Genomic DNA, 17,263 nt, shown 5'->3' with positions numbered 1-17,263 from the left:
AATCATAATAAATTGACTGTTCATCCCAGATGCCCTTTGTTCCTTTCAGATTTGATCTACTTCGAGTTTAGTCAGCCCCTGGCCAACGTTGACCATACTGGCAGCCTCATCTACTTCCTCGTGCTCCCCCCAAGCCAGGCAGTACAACCTCCATTCAAGACGCGCGAAGCCAACTGAGCAGGCAAGTGTCATGTCCATTATGTACTTATGCCGTCTGCTTACATTCATTTGCATAAGATCCATGTAGATAATACAAACAAATGCCAAACCTTGGTACAGATGTCTCGTGATCGTGCTAACTGGGATGACCGTAAGTTGTCCCTGATGCTTGACCTAGTGGCTAAGCAGACGGCATAAGTACATAATGCAAATGAGGCTGCCAGTATGGTCAACGTTGGCCAGGGGCTGACTAAACTCGAAGTAGATCAAATCTGAAAGGACAAAGGGCATCTGGGATGAACAGTCAGTTTATTATGATTCGGACATATAGATTCTAATATCAAGCATACTAGATGTTGCAAGTTAAATGGCAAGTCGGGCGGACGCGGTAATAAGCCGTTCGGCTGCTCCGTCCCTGCCGAACGGCTGGGCTTATCAGCCCAGCCAGAATTAGACCGGCCAGGGCTTGTAGCCCATCCGAACAGGCCGTTACATCCCATAAAACTCTCTTCTCTTTTTTTGTAAATATTCTGAAACTGACCTAAGGCTCTGTTTAGTTCCCAAAATTTTTCTACAGTATCCGTCACATCGAATCTTCGGACACATGCATAGAGCACTAAATGCAGATGAAAAAAATAAGTAACTACACAGTTCAACTAGAAAAGACGAGATGAATCTTTTAAGCCTAATTAATCCATAATTAAATATTAATTATCAAATAACAACGAAAGTGCTACGGACCCAAATCAAAAAAAATTCATGAACTAAACACAACCTAAGTGGTCCAACCCAATTAAATCATCAAAACAACTACTAGAAAAAAGTACTCGCCTACTGAAATATATATTGTAAATGAGATTTTTTTTGAACGAACAACACTCGACGAGTGCGTTTCTATTGATATAGCAGAAAAAATACAAAATTATGTCCCTGGGAGGCCATAATCAGAAAAAAGGAAAACATCACGGTAACAACACCGGCGGGTTGGATTGAGGGCTCAACACATGCCAAACTCAACTCGACTCAACTTAGACGGGTGTAAATGAGATCAATCAGTGCTCCACAATTTTTTGAACGGGTCGATGGAGCGAATATGGTTCGCTCCATGGAGCAAACAATCCCCATCTTCAATCGCGCGACTCCACGAGTCTGCGCTTTTCCCAGGACCGCAGGCTTGTGCCGAAATGAAAAATTGATTTGCCTATTATATACTGCTGGGACAATCTCTGCTCCGTTCGGATGGTCTAAATCCGGCTGCTGGCTGCTACAGTGGCTAGCTGTAAGTAGGCAGGCAGGCTACTGCATGGTTGCTGCTGGCTCCAGCCAAAAGCAACCGATTGTAGGACGGCCGAATACCGTGGAAGTGATGTTGTGTCCACCTTCCAAACTGATAAGTGGCCTAGTTCAACTAAAACATCGAAGCAACTATTAGAATTAATATAGCCGTCTACTCAAATATATATTATAAATAGGATCAACCAGTGGCTGTCCACAGCCCGCCCCGCCTGCAGCTTGAGTCCTGAGATTGGCTGAACAGGCAATTGGCGGATCAATTGACGAGTTTGACAGTGAAACTAGAGATCAATTTAGGAAAGCATTTGTGTTGAATAGTCCAACTCAACCTGTGGTTCGTAATTTTCTTTGGTTCCATCGATTGTGCTTGTAGAGCTCATAGAAGCTTGTAGGATGAATTATGAAACCTGAAACCACTGGGCTTGTTAAATTTTGGATTTCGATGGCACGTGTCAAGTCATATGAGCCGGTGCTGTGTGGGATCCCATTTGGGGTGGGGTTGGGGGGGGGGGGGGGGGGTTGGTCTACCCTAAAATTTGGCCCAAGCAAATTTAGTACTTCGAAATTTTAGCCAAAATCAAAGAAATGGCCCACCAAAAGAATCCTAAGCCCAGTTGCAGCTCCTAGGCGGTCACATGACAACCCCCGTCGTCCCGACGGCCGCATTGCTCCACTTCCGCCCGTCGCCCGCCGCCCACCCTCCCCTACCCGGCTCACCCCCTCCCGGCCTCCGGCGGTCCCCCTCGCTCCTTCGTGCAGCGCGCCTGCGCGACTGGCGGCTCCACCCGCCGCCCAGCGCGCCGCGCGGTTGTGACCTGCGGCTTGCGGGCGCGTCTGTTCGCTTGGTCCAGCCTGTGCCTTGCTGCGGCCGCCCGTCACCTCCCGCCGCCGCCGCCCACTGCAGCACTCCGCCCGTCGCCATTGGTTCATACTGCTGCTCTTTCTCTCTCCTCCAATTGCAATTAGCATACTAGTGAATTAGTGATTATTTGGTGTGTTGTTGTGTGTTACCCGAAAGTTTAGCTATGAAGAACGGAAACATGGCTCTCAAATTTTTGGCTAGTGCTTTGAATTTTTTGGTTAGGCCTACCCTAGTTTCAATTCCTGGGTCCACAACTGCCTTTAATCTAAGCTAGTAAGCTGTGGATCCAAAGTTCTCTAATTTATTTGATATTCCCTTCAATGCTTAAATCAAATTTAAAATTAAAGTAGCTAGAAAATCATAATATAGATTTGAGGTGTGTTATTGCACCAGCTAGGAGCGATGTGGCCAATGTATTGTTCTAAATAGAATTTTGATGCTACCTCAACTTAGTATTACTTTTGCACAAGCACATACTATCTCAGGTTTTCAGAATTGTGTACCTTCTATCTCAGAAGATGAATATCTAGAATTGAGACTATGATGAAGTGAAGATTGAGTATTTACACAGATGGTTTATAATATGATGATGTCATGTTCTTCATAGTGTAATCTACTGACATAATGGGGAAACGGTTGCCATTATTTTTCAGCTCTATAATGGATCCCAACATGAAGGAGCTTCAAGAGGCTCTGGTTGACATTGAGACTGATGCAGAACAAGTTCTTCTGGCTAGGCATCAGGTTCATATGAGTTATTGGCTTGTGTTATTCATACCTGATGAGAGTCTTGATATCACTCTTCTGATGTGTTGTTCTTTGTTACTGCCAGTTGGTGGAAAATGATAAAATAAGAAATGCTAATAGGGAGGCCCTGACAGCCCTCCAGAAACAAGCCAGGACAACCAAAACTAGTGTGCCATCACCCTTTGAGGTCATAATGAAAGAGATGGACGGAAGCTCTGGCAAGCAGCTGATAAAGGAGGTATGCCCGACTTGTGGAGAGCACAACCCCAAAGAACATACCTGGCTAATGTTTCCTGGATCAGATATTTTTGCTCGTGTTCCATTTCATGTGGCGCACACTGTTCTGGAAAAAGGTATGCCTTTGGGATCTTGCTTCACACAAATCAATGCATATGAAATTATTAGTGATATAGATTTAATACATATGTGGAGCAAGCCTCTACTGTTGATTTCAGAATTCAGGTAGATCATGCTTGGGTTGTAAATCTTGCATTTCCTTTGCAGCTTTTTTGCACACAAACTGTTAAAATGAGTATGTTAGGCAGGCTTGGGTGTAAAGTAGTCAGTGCTGACACTAGATTTTTTTTTTGCCGACGCGCTCTTCATTTTTGGCAGATTGAAAGAAATATTTGTTGAAGCCATTGTTTTACTTTCCGAGCACAAGAAAATTTTATGTGCCAATTTGGTCCAACTATTTAAATTTTGGTGGTTCTTAGAGACAATATGGATGACTGTAATTGCTTGTTTCATTTTTCAACTGGTGCAGACCAAGAGCGCCTGGATATTGATACCAAGAAACTGCAAAGCTTTGTCAAGGAGAAATCACTTGTGATCGCTGAGAAAGGCGCCCTTGCAGGCAGATTTGGTGCTGATACTGTGAAATCCTTGGTCAGCCTAACTGACACACCTAAGTCAGGACGGGAGGGAGGGGAGCTTGTGCAGGGCCCTGAAGTGAAGTATCAGTTGGGTTGAATCGTCTGTTTCAGACGACAATGTTCTCTCTTGGATATTTCCTGTATAGATGGCCCCTTTTTCGTGTCAAAAGGGGGGGGGGGGGGGGAATTGGGCATGGTTATTAGTACTTGGAAAAGGTTTTTCTGAATTGATGTTGGGTTGTACTGCAGCAAATCCGGCCTTCTGAATTCTGTTTAGCTGTGACATTGTGGCACAATCAGTAGTTCAAAAGAGAAGACAGGTGGCCATGCCTCAGTGTCTTTCTGCCCTGTCTCACCAACGGAGGTTACAGTGTTACACCTTTGATGAGTCTTCTTTGAAGTAGATGGCAGTAGAAGTCTGATAGCTTCCACCCAGGGGTGGTAAAGGGCCCAACATTTTGAACTAGAAAATCTAAGGATCGGGTCCTAAAAGGGCCGGGCTCTAAACATATGTATTTTTGAACTAAAAATTTTAAGGGCTTTATTGGGCTGTGAAGAGGCCATTAGGGCCATGGCCCATTACCACCCCTACTTCCACCACTCGAGGTTGTAGAAATGCGATGCAGCGCAGACATGTCTCAACTCAGAACAAATTGAGATTCTGCTCGTCATGTTCTCGTTTAGAAATTAGCTTAGACGAAAAGGCCACGGATGACGCGCCCTTGAGCTGAAGAACCTGTCAGCATGACCGTGTCATCCTCAATTACTTATTACTGCTTCAGTAATCCAACCATTTTGTGTGAAAATTGCCATTTTCTACAGTCCAAACGAGCTCTCTATCTGTGCTCCCGTTCTTCCCCAACTCCGGCCCGGTGCGTTCTCTTCCTCCCCTCCGGCAATCACGTCTTTGCGATTCAACATTCAGCCGGGTACTTCTCCTTCGTGACGTTTCGGCTGCAGTTCGGCAGTGGACGGTTACCATAGCGAGCTCTCCCGCCCCACCTCGGCTCCTCAGAATAGCAAACGCTTCCAGGGCCCGCGCGACGTGCGGAGCGACCACACCAGCGCGCGCGCGCGCCATCGGAAAAGCTACGGGAGAACCGCCGCGTGCATGGCCGGCGCGCCCGCCACCGCCGACGCCGTCGCCGTGCCGCTGCTCCTGCCGCTCGACGACGCCGGCGGCGGCGGCCGCGGATGCTGGGAGGACGGCGCCATCTCGCTGGGGCTGGTGGGCGTGCAGCTGGCCGGCGCGGCGTACATGGTGGTGGTGACGCCCGTGCTGGCGCTGGGGCTGGACCCGCTCTTCCTCGTCGCCTTCGGCAGCCTCTGCACCGCGATCCTCACCATCCCCTTCGCCGTCAAGCTCGAGAGGTTTGAATTTTATTTATCAATGATCATGCATGCATCCCCCCTGAATTATCATTTCTTTGTTTTATTCTTTACGTTCTTTGATCGATCTGCGAATCTGCGATTGACGACGATGCGTGCGCGCATGGATGGAGCAGGAAGAAATGGCCATTGGAGCTTACCAGCCGGCTGCTTTTCCAGTTCGTCGTGCTGGCTCTGGGGGGGTAAGAAATTCTAGCGATTATTAAGTGCTGCTCGATCTCAGTTCTCAAATGAGCTTGTGATCCATGTTGGTGTGTTCCAGTGTGACAGGATTCCAGGCCCTGCTGTTGCAGGGCATGAAGATGACATCCCCGGCCATCGCCTCCGCCATGCCCAACCTCGCGCCCGGCTTCATCTTCATCATCTCCGGGTGTCTCGGGTACTACTACTAGCTCCCGGCGGCCGTGGCCCATCCAATCCACACCGTGAGAGGAACACTGAATTGCGTTGCGGCTGCACAATATTAGTCTGTTCGTGTCTGCAACTGCAGGTTCGAGAGGGTTGATCTCAAGTGCCGGTACACGAGGGCCAAGATCCTCGGCACCGTGGTCTGCCTGGGGGGCGCCGTGGCCATGAGCGTCCTGCAGAGCCCGGACGCCCCGCCGGGGCACCTCCTGCCGCGGTCGGCGGCCCGCGCCGCCGCCGTGAGATGGGTGGCGGGCTGCCTGTTCCTTCTCGGCGCGGTGCTCGTGCTCTCGGGCACGATCGTGATGCAGGCGGCGACCATGCTCCACTTCCCGGCGCCGTTCACGCTCTGCTCCGTGACGTCGCTGATCGGCGCGGCCATGACGGCGGCGTTCCAGGTGGCGACGGCGGGGCGGTTCTGCCCCGGGACGCCCCAGATCAGCCTCCAGATCGTCCTCTCCCTCGTGTTCGTGGTACTGCCGAAATGGTGATAAATCTGTGGGCGCAGCTCGGCCAGCGTGGCGTGACCGGGGTTGTCGGTGGTGCAGGGCGGGGTGGTGAGCTCGGCGTGCATCATGTTCCAGACGTGGGCGCTGGAGAAGAAAGGCCCCGTGATGGTCTCCATGTTCAGCCCCACGCAGACCGTCGGCACCGCCATCTTCTCCGTGCTCTTCCTCGGGCGGGTCATGCAGCCAGGAAGGTACTAGAAGCTTCCAGATTCCATCACGGGCATAAGCGTAGTGTTTTCTTGAAACAACATGAATAACTAAGCTGAATTTTAGCTCCAGGTTTATATCTTCGGACTCCAATACGAATAGATTGAGAGAGTGGATTGATGAATTAATGTTCAATGCAGCATATTGGCTATGGTTTTCCTCTTCTCCGGGCTGTATGTGGTTCTTTGGGCAAAGAAGAAAGAAGGGCAGGTTCTTGCTGCAGAAAGGAAGGAAATGGATAGAACGGCGAGCAATGGCATGGAGAAGCCGCTGCTGTTCTGAACTTGAGCATAGTATTGCTTCCCTTGAAATCTTGTATTAGTATGCTTTCAATTTGCAGTTTGTTAGGGTACATCAGCTCTCCTCATAATGTATAGTGGTACAGTCCTTTCCATTTGCAGTTTGTTAGGTAGCACCTGGATGCTTGTTCTTGTAGTGAAAATTTTCAGTAATTGTCGGTATCCTGACCCGGGGGTTCGGCACCAACTAGTAAAATGCCGCGTGATCCCTCACTCTGGATGGTTGATGCAAGAGGTAACATAGGAACGCACGGGTTTATCCTGGTTCTGGCCGCGGGGCCGTACGTCCAGCAAGAGTGTGCGAGTGCACTGCACTATCTTGCACCGGGGGTGCCTGTAGTAGGGGGTACAAGCGAAGCGAGTGAGGGAGGAAAGCTCCCAAGTCTCTGCTAGAGGAGGTGATTGAGGCAAGTGCCAATATCGGGGCTCAAGAGAGCGGGTGTGTGTGTTCTGCGAGTTACGTGTGTGTGAATGATGATGAGATCGTGTAGAAAATGGTGCCCGCCTCCCCCTTTTATAGACACAAAGAGGGGCAGAATACATGTACGGAGAGATCTAAAGTCGTCGTCTTCTCTCCAAATCGGGGGTGCGCAGTGGGTGACTATTGTAGAAAGTACACTGTGGGGCACTGGAGAGCATGGCGCCGGGTGTGGCGGTTGTCTTAGGAGTCGTCTTTAGTCTTGCGGAGATCACGCCGGCGTCCTGGCAGCTCCAGCGGGCGGCATGGTGGCTCCTGTAGAGGGTACCGTCCCCTGCGATTGATGTGGTGGCGTTCCGAGGGTCCTGCAGGCGGGGGTCTTGATCGGGTCAAGGCTCGGGCCGCGCCCGAGGGTCGTGCCCACGCCGTTCGAGGGTTCCGCGGAGGGAAAAGTATGAGCGAAGGACGGGGAGTTGGCAGCACAGTGGCTGGTGCAGCGCCGAGCACATCTCGCACAGTGCGCCGCAGGTTCCCACAGTGTCGCTACAGCGCCGGGGATGGGGGAGCAGTGACCGGAGTTGGCGGACGAGACTCCGGGCGCTGTTGCTGTGCGGAGTGGCGGCCTGACGCCATCTGACCCGGGTGGTGCAGCGGAGTTGTTGGCATTTAATGCCTACGTACGGCGGGCGGGTGAGCGGATGGGCCGTTTATCCTTTCCGTCGAGGGGTGGCCTCGAGCCAGACAGAGCTGATCTGCTTTCCCGAGGGTAGGCTCGTTACCCTCGAGCGAGGCGGAGTTGGTGTGCTTCCCCAAGGGTAGGTTCGCTACCGTCGAGCGAAGTGGAGGTGCGGGGAGCTGTCGAGGGCCTCGGCAGGGAGACCTCGAGCGAGGCGGAGATTGCCCCACGGGTTTGAGGGGCTCAGATGGGCCGCACTGTGTACTTGGGCCGTGGATTGGGCTTCTTTGAGTCCTTTCCTTTTCTCCGGATTGGAAGGAGGCTATTGGCCTTCGTGGGCCCATTTGCTAACATGTGTTTTTGCGTTTTAAGGGCGATTGGGTTCCCTGGTTAGGGTGTCCCTAATCATGATACCCAACAGTAGCCCCCGAGCCTTTGTAGGGATGAGCATCAGCCCTGCAGAGGCTTGACTCTTCGAGAGCGCGACTCGGGTGCCGACCGTGGGGATTTTAGTTGCCCGGCAGGAGCGTTCGAGCTGGTTTGCGGAGGATTTCGATCCTCGAATGTGTGAAGTTTCCTCTGTGGGGGTGTGTCAGCGCATCTGCGGGTGTAGACCCCGAGGCCTTGGAGGAGTGCTTGCACTCGTCCAAGGGCTATAGACATCGCCCTGCATGGTTGATCAATTGGGGTGACTGCCCAGCTTCCTTCTCAGCCGGCCTCAGCGTTCCTTTCAGCCGGCCTCGGCGTTTTTCGTGCGGGTACAGCAGCCCGTGATTCTGTTGAGCAATCCGGCAGGCGCGTGTAAGCGCGGGAGGTTCGTTAAACACGTGGGATTTCACAATCGTCGGTGGCCGATTCATTCGAGGGTGCAGCCTGAGCCCTGGCCTACGTGAAGGCGTTCTGGGGACCCTCGGCTTTTCATTACGACCCTCGTCGCCCTTCTGCAGGGAGGAAGGGTGAAGCGCGCCATGCTACCCATGCCCGGGCCGCGAACCATGGCTGCTTCAGTGAGCGGTTATCGGGTGGGTCAAGTGGACGTCCGTGCCCCGTTCGATAAGGGTTGGCTTGTGGTCCGGGGACACGTCACATAAAACACTCGCAAAGGTTCGCTAGGCGGGGCTCGGACCCGTTCGATAGGGTCTGAGGGCTCGATGCTCTCCCTCGATGGGACCCCCCTGCTAGGCACCCTCGACCGGCTTCGAACACTGCGTGGGACGCCTCGAACTCCGTGTTCGAGGGTAGCTTATATGGCACGCCCATGCAGTCCCTGGCTCTGGCGATCTGGGGCACCAGTCGAACCCTCGACGGGCCAGGCTTCGAACCCCTGATCAGTAGGGCCTCGGAATCGAATTCATTCGACGGTAAGGAATCCCCGAAGGGAATATTCCGTAATGGTTCGCTAAACGGCGCGAGGTCGACGGTCACACGCGCGGGTCCTTCGCTGGTCGTGGGCGACGTGGCTCGGTGCATGCGGTGCGGAGCGGGCGCGCCTTTTCAGGCGGCCGCCTCGGGTAGGCGGAGAGGCGTGGGCGGTGGCAGGCGGATGGGACGACGCTATAGTCCCGCCGCGCCCGTCGGTTACCGCGCCGTAATTATTGCTGAATGCGCGCGTGGGAGCCTCTGTGGTCGTGGGGCCCAGCTGTCGGCGGCAGCGAAATCTACCGCATTCAATGCGGTGGATTCGGGGCCGCAGCGATGAATCCACCTGGCGCGGTAAATAAAAACGGGGAAGGGGGAATCGATTGGGCTCACCTGGCCATTTGCTCTCGCCTCCCCTGCCTTCTCCGTCTCCCCTGCATCCAGAGCCCAGAGCCAAGAGTGAGAGGAGGAAGAAGAGAAGAGAGTGCACCTTAGCCACTGTATGAGCTTGTTTCCCGTGCTCCCCGCCGATTCGAAGCGATGGTGCAGATCGAGGAGCCGCTGCCGTGGGGGGGATCCTCCGCCACCGCGGCAGTCTTGGAGCAGCTGGTCGCCGAGAGGCTCCTGCCGATGAACACCAATCCGTTGCGGCCGGTGTGGATCCCTCCGCGGCCGGAGGAGTCCGAGCTGAATCCCTCCAGCGGCTACACCGTGAGCCTCATGCGGCTCCATGAGCGGGGTTCGGCGTCCCCGTCGGCAGGTTCATGCACACGCTCTGCAATCACTACGGGGTGGAGCTGCACAACTTCGGCCCCAACTCCATCTCGCAGGCGGCGATCTTCGTCGCCCTCTGCGAGGGTTACCTAGGGATAGAGGCACACTGGGACCTGTGGATCCATCTGTTCCGCGATGAGTTCTTCATCAAGAACGTCCAGGGCCAGCCGAAGAGATATGCTCACGCCGGTGGTCTCATGCTTCACTTGCGTGGGAACAGGGCAAACCTGTACATCCTCTGCAGAATGACCACGAACAACGCCGGGTGGACCCGGGGGAGGTTTTACCTGCGTAACGACGGCGGGGGGCTCCCGGTGTTCACCAACAAGGTGCTCCGGGAGAGGCCGGAGAAGTGGAATTGGGGGGTGTCGCCCCAGAAGCAGCAGGCCAAACTCGAGGAGTTCACCAAGGCGCTGCAGTACCTGGTGAAGAAGGAGCTGACGGAGGCTGCCGTCATCGCGAATTTCCATCGGCAGTGGGTGATTCCTCTCGTGGAGAGGAGGCTGCCGATCTTCGAGCTCACCCCCGAAGCCGTGGTCGAGGGTTCGAGGACGTCGAACGAGCTACTCTCCCACGATGCCGCGGCCCGGAGGGCGAGGAGCGCGGTGGCGCACTTCCCCTCGAACCCCGAGGATCGCTGGAAGGTCAAGATGCGCCCCGAGAAGGGGTACATCACTCTGGTGAGTTTGGTTTCCGATTGTTGTCGATTTTGTGCTATTCCTTCCCTTGCCTCCTGCTCCTGATTTGGTCGCGTTTGCAGGGACTGAGCCGCAAAGGCTATGTCTCGAAGCCCCCGACTCCGGAGGCTCGCAAAGCCAACCGCCTGCGCGATGAGGCAGTGAAGAAGAAGAAGGACGCGGCGAAGGAGGCCGCCGCCATGAAGAGGGACAGGAAGGAGAAGCACGCCAAAGCGTGCAAGATTGCTGAAGCGGAGGGTGCCCCGCGTCCGCCCACGCCTGAGTCCACCGAGGAAGAAGATTCCTCGAGCGGCGGGCTCAGCTTCTCGGAGTCTGATGACTTCGAGGTGGAGACGGGCGCGAGTCCCGAGCTGACCCCTCGAGGGGCTGCCGGCGAGGGCTCGTCGATGGTGCTGGGCGAGGCGAGGCTCGCGCCAGGGATACTGGTGGAGCCGCCCTGTAACACCCCGGTGTTAATCTTGTCACTAATCAAGTGTTTAGTCGCTAATCAGGGTTAATCAAGGTCATTAGCGCTAATCAAGTTGCACAATGTAGTTACTTTTAGCCGTGTTCGACTACGTTTTTCTCCCTAATCCGAGCTCCAAATCAATTTTCGTCCAAAAGCAAAGTTGTAGACCTTTTTGTCATCTACAACTTCTATTTTGGCCAAATTTCAAGTGCCCATATGGAATTTCAAGTTTTGGACGGTCAAAGGCAGCTCAAATTCTTTTGAAACGGTTACTGTGCCTTCCCGATTTTGCCAGTGCTCCACCGTTCTCGACGTCGGCGTTGCCACGCGTCGCGCCGACGACCATCACCACCGCTTAAGCACTCTCCACTACCGTTCAGCTTGCCAATTCCGCTTTCGCTTCCCCGTTCACCTCTCCCTCGAGCGTGGCCGGGGCAGAGCAGGGGAGCCCCTACTCCCTCTGTTCCACTGCGGGTGGGGCCCGCTGGTCAGTGGGGGTAGGGGGTGGTCTTCTGTTTTTTTTTTGTTTTGTGTGAGGTTTGAAAAATTCGTATAAAATCAAGGAAAAATGCAAACTAAATTTTGTTGGCTTTCTTAAGTTAAGATCTTCAGAGGAAAAATATTCATGCTTGGGAAATGTCGCTTTTGCCCCTGCTACAATTTCGGGTTGTGTTAAAGCTAGTTTAATTAATACCGGTTGATCTATTGCTCTAAAAATTATGAAATTTATGCAGTAGCTTACTCGTGGCACGTGTAGTTCACTGAAAAATTTCCTTGGGTAAAAGCTTTGCGTGTGTTGCAAATCCATTTATGCTCGATTTATTGTAGCTAGTAGCAAAGTAAATGTTTTCTTTTCTCAATATTTGATAATAATTTTTTCTTGCATGTTCTGTTAATACATTATCATGATGGTAAACATTTTATCACCATGTCAGGTTTGCAAGTTAAGTTTTGCGAGTGTTTAGCTCCTAGCCACAGTTTTTCTTTTGTTGTTGCTAAATAAATTCTTTTCTACCATATTTATATCCTTGAAACAATTGCTCCAATTTCTATTTATTTCTTTCTGTTATGGTTTTAGGATCAGAATGGGATGCTCTTAGATATGTTATGGTTCTATTTCCTTGCTAGTAAATAAAATCTCTAGCGAATCATTGCCAAGTTGTGTTTTCTTTTAATTGCCGTTTTGCATCGTGAGTGCCTTGCCTTGTTCTTTGCATCGTTTTAATTAGTGCATGGCATCTTTCCTTACGTGTAGACGTCACGAGCGAAGCCGTCTACGAGATAGTCGCTGAGCCGATCCCGGAGCCGCAAGCAGGGGAACCGCAAGCCAAAGCAGCCGCCGAGCCAGATCCAGAAGACCTCGCTGACCCCGCTGACCTGCAAGGCAAGCCCCGGAGCATGACCCTTATTTTAATTATTCCATGTTATATTTAAATTATTGTGCATTTACGTTCAAGGAATTGATTGGAACCATAGATGCATAATCTTGGATACCTAATGTCCTTACTAGTTCAGTTATCGCTAGCACTGCTATGCTTAAGTAAACCCGGTAGAAGTCGAGTGATTACGGTCACTCATGAGATATAGGTCTTGTCACTTATGAAAAAGTTTCTGGAGAATGAATCTTTGAGAAAAAGAAAGAAGACAATGGAGACCGAGCGGAGATGGATTTGGTTGTGGATATGGAATGGATTGAAAGAAAGCCTCCGCCTGTGTCGATTGAAGACCGTACCGTTGTTGGCCATGCTGACCGAGTTTGAACAGTACTAACCGCATGCCGGGAGTAGGAGGTAGTCGAAACCGGTAAGCTCAGTACCATATGTGCACCGGTAGGCGGACTTGATACTGTCTTCACCAGTGGAGCTAGTATACAAACTCATGGCTGACCCTTCATTGTTATCGGTGGGGCTAGCAGTCCCGGGTCGCAGGGCAGTTCGGCTATTCGGTGTGCATATGTGGAGGGTTGCCATGTATGGTCCGACGGGGCCTATATGTGACGTGTGTGTTAGGTCCACCTTGCAAGGTTAAATCGGATCGATTCGCCGTCTCTCCCGGTTAAGAGAACCTTGGTCACTTCGTCACATCGTAGTAAAGAAGTGGAATGGGATTGAACTGAGAATGTTTGCTGTGGTACTCTGAAAAGATAATTTGATCAACCATGCGTGCTCTAGATGTTGATGCAAACCTAGTTGATATTTGTATAATAACCTTGAGCTAAAATACTGAAAGTAAGGATTCACTGTTAGTAGCTTTTCAGCAAAATAACTCCAGAGCCAAACAGCTTTGCATGTCTAGGAGTCGGCTAAGTATATACCAATAGTCGGGTAAGCCTTGCTGAGTATTAGAATACTCAGGCTTGTTGTTGCAATATATTTTAGCAGGATGCGTTCCGGAGGACTCCGAGGAGATCTGCGCCTCGTGGATCGGTCAACCACTTCCTCCGGGTTGGTCGGTCGAGTGGGTCCCGTCTTCTCCATGAAGTTCGGGCAATTGAGCCTCACATCAGTGGGCAAGGTGTGAAGCTCGTCTTTGTCTGCGATGTTGGTTATCGTATTGTATTTTGAAGCTTGTTTTAAACTCTAATTACTTTCCGCTGCATTTGAACTCTGAGGTTTGAATTGTAAAACTGGCTTGTAAACACTGGTTGTAGTTTAAGTTGGTGCTTCTGTTAAACTCGGGTTGTAAATGACTTTGAATGCTTTTGTTGCCGGTAATCATCTGTGCTCGTCTTTTGGCGAGAGTTCCTGTGTAATCGATCCTGGTTACAGTAGGCAGTCTGAGTGTACTGGTTGGGTGCAGTAATTCTGGTTTAAGTTTAAGTGTTAATTATTGCACTTGATTAGTATTATTTGGACTGTCCTGTGACAGCTAGTATCAGAGCTAATTGCACTGGGGGGTGATTACTGGCGTACTTAACTACGTTAAGTAAACTTTGTTTCGCAAAAATTTCGAGTTTTCAAAAAATCGACGCTAGATGCGCTAAGGAATAGAGTAGATAGTTCTTATGCCCTAATTATGTTCTATAAGTTAGGTGGCCTCTAAGTATCTATTTATTCCAGCACTTCCAGCATTTACTTCTCGTTAAAAACTTACTTTTATGCACAACTACTATTCTGTAACGACGCACCTACGCTGAGGTAAGCAAGGTGAGTATTCTGATAGTCCTTAGAATAGCCCACGTGTTTCATACGTGCGCGGGTCCCGTATGTTGAGCATACGAGGAGGTGATAATGCTCAATTCAAACGAGCCTGTCGCTATCTGCTGCCTGATATGGAGTGTGGATTTCTTACCATGTGATTGTGATCACGGCCATCTCGTAAGGCAATGTTACGAGGTGAAGACTCGTTATGCAGTTGGTCATAACCGTGTACCTTGGGACACGTGTACCCTTGGGTGTCCCGTAAGGCGATTTGTACGGGAAGTGAATACGTTGCTTCGGTAATGTATGCAGCGCTGCCCATTCAGCGTCGAACGTTTGGGTGCCATCTCTATAGTGGATGGTAATGTATGTGTGAATATGTGGGAAACTGCATATGCGTTACCCGTGTGGCGTAGGACACATGGGGACCGTTCGTGTGTGCTGGCACGAAGGGTCCAGAAATGGATATTTATATCTCTCTCTTGTTGTCTTGGTTTGTTTGCAGGAACACTAACTACGTAAGCACGTTATGAATCCTTGATCGTAGGAACGACTAGTATATATAGGGAGAGTACGTAATTGTGCCACTAGTCGTCTTCGTATACCATAATTGGTAATTGTTGGGTGAGAACGATAGAATGTGCATGCATCTTGCATTTTCAAGTTGGTTGGTCGCTTCGTGGTTAATAATGGTGCAACCTTAAGACTGCAACGTTATAGCTAGCCGAGTTACCAACTTGCTGTTCAACCCGGTTAAATGCGGTTTCAACTGAAGCAAACCATTTTGTTCTCTTGGTGAACCATATCGCGAAGGGAACGATTCATGCAGTGTGTTCATATTAATTATGCACATTCTTTACTTGCATGGATTAGTCCCGATAGCGGAATGGCTAACCAAGGGACGGTGCTTTTGCAGATGGGCAATAACAACGCTGCTAACCGTGGAAATGGGGGTCAAGGAGCACAACCACCACCGTCTCCCTCCTTGACTCAGGCTATTGCGGCTCTTATCGCCGACCGCAATGAGCAGACCGAATTGTTGAGGCAACTGGTGCAAAGTAATACTAGCAGAGGTCGACAAGCACCACCAGCAGAAACTGACTACGTCGGTTTTCTTGCCACCCAACCACCTCTGTTCCACAAGGCCGAAGATCCCCTTGAGGCAGATGCTTGGATTCGCACCATGGAGGACAAGTTTGGTATTCTTAATTGCACAGAAGTGGACAAGGCTGCCTTTGCAGCGCAACAACTGAGAGGCCCGGCAAAGATATGGTGGGCCAATCATTTAGCTATGCAACCAGCAGAGACACAGATTCCCTGGTCAGAATTTAGAGAGATTTTTAGGGCACATTATATTCCAGAAGGTTTCATAGAAGTGAAAATGGAGGAGTTTCTAAATTTGAAACAAGAGAACAAATCGGTGATAGAGTATGCCAACATTTTCAATCATCTTGCACAATATGCTGCACATCATGTAGATACCGATGAAAAGAAGCAAGATTGTTTCCAGAAAGTGTTGAATACCGAGTTACTCATGCGTTTAGTAGTGAGAACATTTACCAGCTACAGTGACTTGGTCAGTAAAGCTATCCTCCAAGAGGATGCGATGCTGAAGCATGAAAAGGCGAAAAAGAGGAAGAAATCACCTATTGGGTCCTCTAGGAATGCTGTGCAACACCTACGCCTGGTGCCCACTAGCTTTTCCCAAACTCAATATCAACTACAACAGGGGATGCCTGAACTTGTGGCTCCTCCACAGTTGGAGCAAAAGAAACACGTATTGCAGCATGTTTTTCGCTCCCACCCTGAACCGTGCAGGCATCACCTAGCCGAGGGTTGCTATCACTCAGAGAATATCCGTTATACTCCATCCAAGCCGAGAAAAGGCTCTAGCAATACAAATAAGAAAAAGAAGGTGCCTTATATTAAGGATGGTTGTGTGAGTTACACCACTTGTGAGGACGTGCCAGAAGGGGAACACGTGATGGCGGATATATTTTTCCTCAATGATCATCCAATTAGGGTTCTATTCGACTCTGGTGCTTCACATACATTTCTTAGTAAGGTTTGTGCAGATAGGCACGGATTGAAAATTTATTGCATGAACACTTCATATAAAATTCAATCCCCAGGTGGTCAAATAATCACAAATCAAATGGCAAGAATGGTACCAATCAACTTGGCTGGGAGAATCTTTCCGACCAATTTTATCATTCTTCCACATCAAGGGATTGATATCATATTGGGTATGAATTGGATGAAGGCACATGGAGTTGTGTTGGATACTCAGGCGCATGCTGTTCATATCAATTCATGTGCACATGGTTCTACGGTGTTACCTTTGACCAAGTACAAGGCACACAATCCAACCATAAATAAATTGGAGTGTAAAAGCTTGGAGAAGATACCTGTAGTGTGCGATTATTCAGATGTCTTTCCAGAGGATTTATCTGGACTGCCGCCTAATCGGGACATTGAGTTTGTTATTGAACTCCAACCGGGTACCGCACCTATCTCTAGAAGGCCATATTGGATGCCACCGAATGAATTGGCAGAACTGAAGGTACAATTGCAAGATCTACTGAATAAGGGTTTCATCCGTCCAAGCTCATCACCTTGGGGATGCCCAGCTTTATTTGTGAAAAAGAAAGACCAAAGTTTGAGGTTATGTGTTGATTACCGGCCTCTAAATCAGGTTACCATCAAGAATAAATACCCATTGCCTCGCATTGACATTCTCTTTGATCAGTTAGCTGGAGCTAAGGTATTTTCTAAGATAGATCTTCGATCAGGTTATCACCAAATAAAGATCAGACCTCAGGACATTCCAAAGACTACTTTCTCCACTCGCTATGGTTTATTTGAGTACCTAGTCATTCTTTTGGATTGACTAATGCTCCAGCTTACTTCATGTATCTTATGAATTCGATCTTCATGTCTGAGTTGGACAAGTTTATTGTGGTATTCATTGATGACATCTTGATATACTCCAAGAATGAAGAAGA

At 50.1% G+C, this 17,263-nt stretch overlaps 2 protein-coding genes across 2 annotated transcripts; both read left to right on the top strand.

The window, feature by feature from the left end:
• The first annotated feature begins 2,144 nt into the window (after window positions 1-2,144).
• On the top strand, window positions 2,145-4,291 carry LOC120658432. The gene is made up of 4 exons (XM_039936711.1): window positions 2,145-2,376; window positions 2,968-3,058; window positions 3,147-3,414; window positions 3,828-4,291. Exons 2-4 carry the CDS (start codon window positions 2,975-2,977, stop codon window positions 4,031-4,033), a joined length of 558 nt encoding a protein of 185 aa, XP_039792645.1. The 5' UTR covers window positions 2,145-2,376; window positions 2,968-2,974; the 3' UTR covers window positions 4,034-4,291.
• Window positions 4,292-5,110: 819 nt separating this feature from the next.
• LOC120662819 (WAT1-related protein At5g47470-like) lies at window positions 5,111-6,887 on the top strand (the record flags this gene model as incomplete). Its single annotated transcript, XM_039941887.1, has 6 exons — window positions 5,111-5,307; window positions 5,442-5,507; window positions 5,588-5,704; window positions 5,816-6,203; window positions 6,279-6,430; window positions 6,587-6,887. Coding segments are annotated over 6 exons (1,062 nt in total), but the record flags the coding sequence as incomplete, so codon positions are not given.
• Window positions 6,888-17,263: the final 10,376 nt, after the last annotated feature.

The sequence above is a fragment of the Panicum virgatum genome, chromosome 2N, assembly GCF_016808335.1.
Source record: "Panicum virgatum strain AP13 chromosome 2N, P.virgatum_v5, whole genome shotgun sequence".
Taxonomy (NCBI): Eukaryota; Viridiplantae; Streptophyta; class Magnoliopsida; order Poales; family Poaceae; genus Panicum; species Panicum virgatum.
Note: the sequence above shows the minus strand (reverse complement) of the source record. Positions and strands in the feature narration are given on the sequence as shown.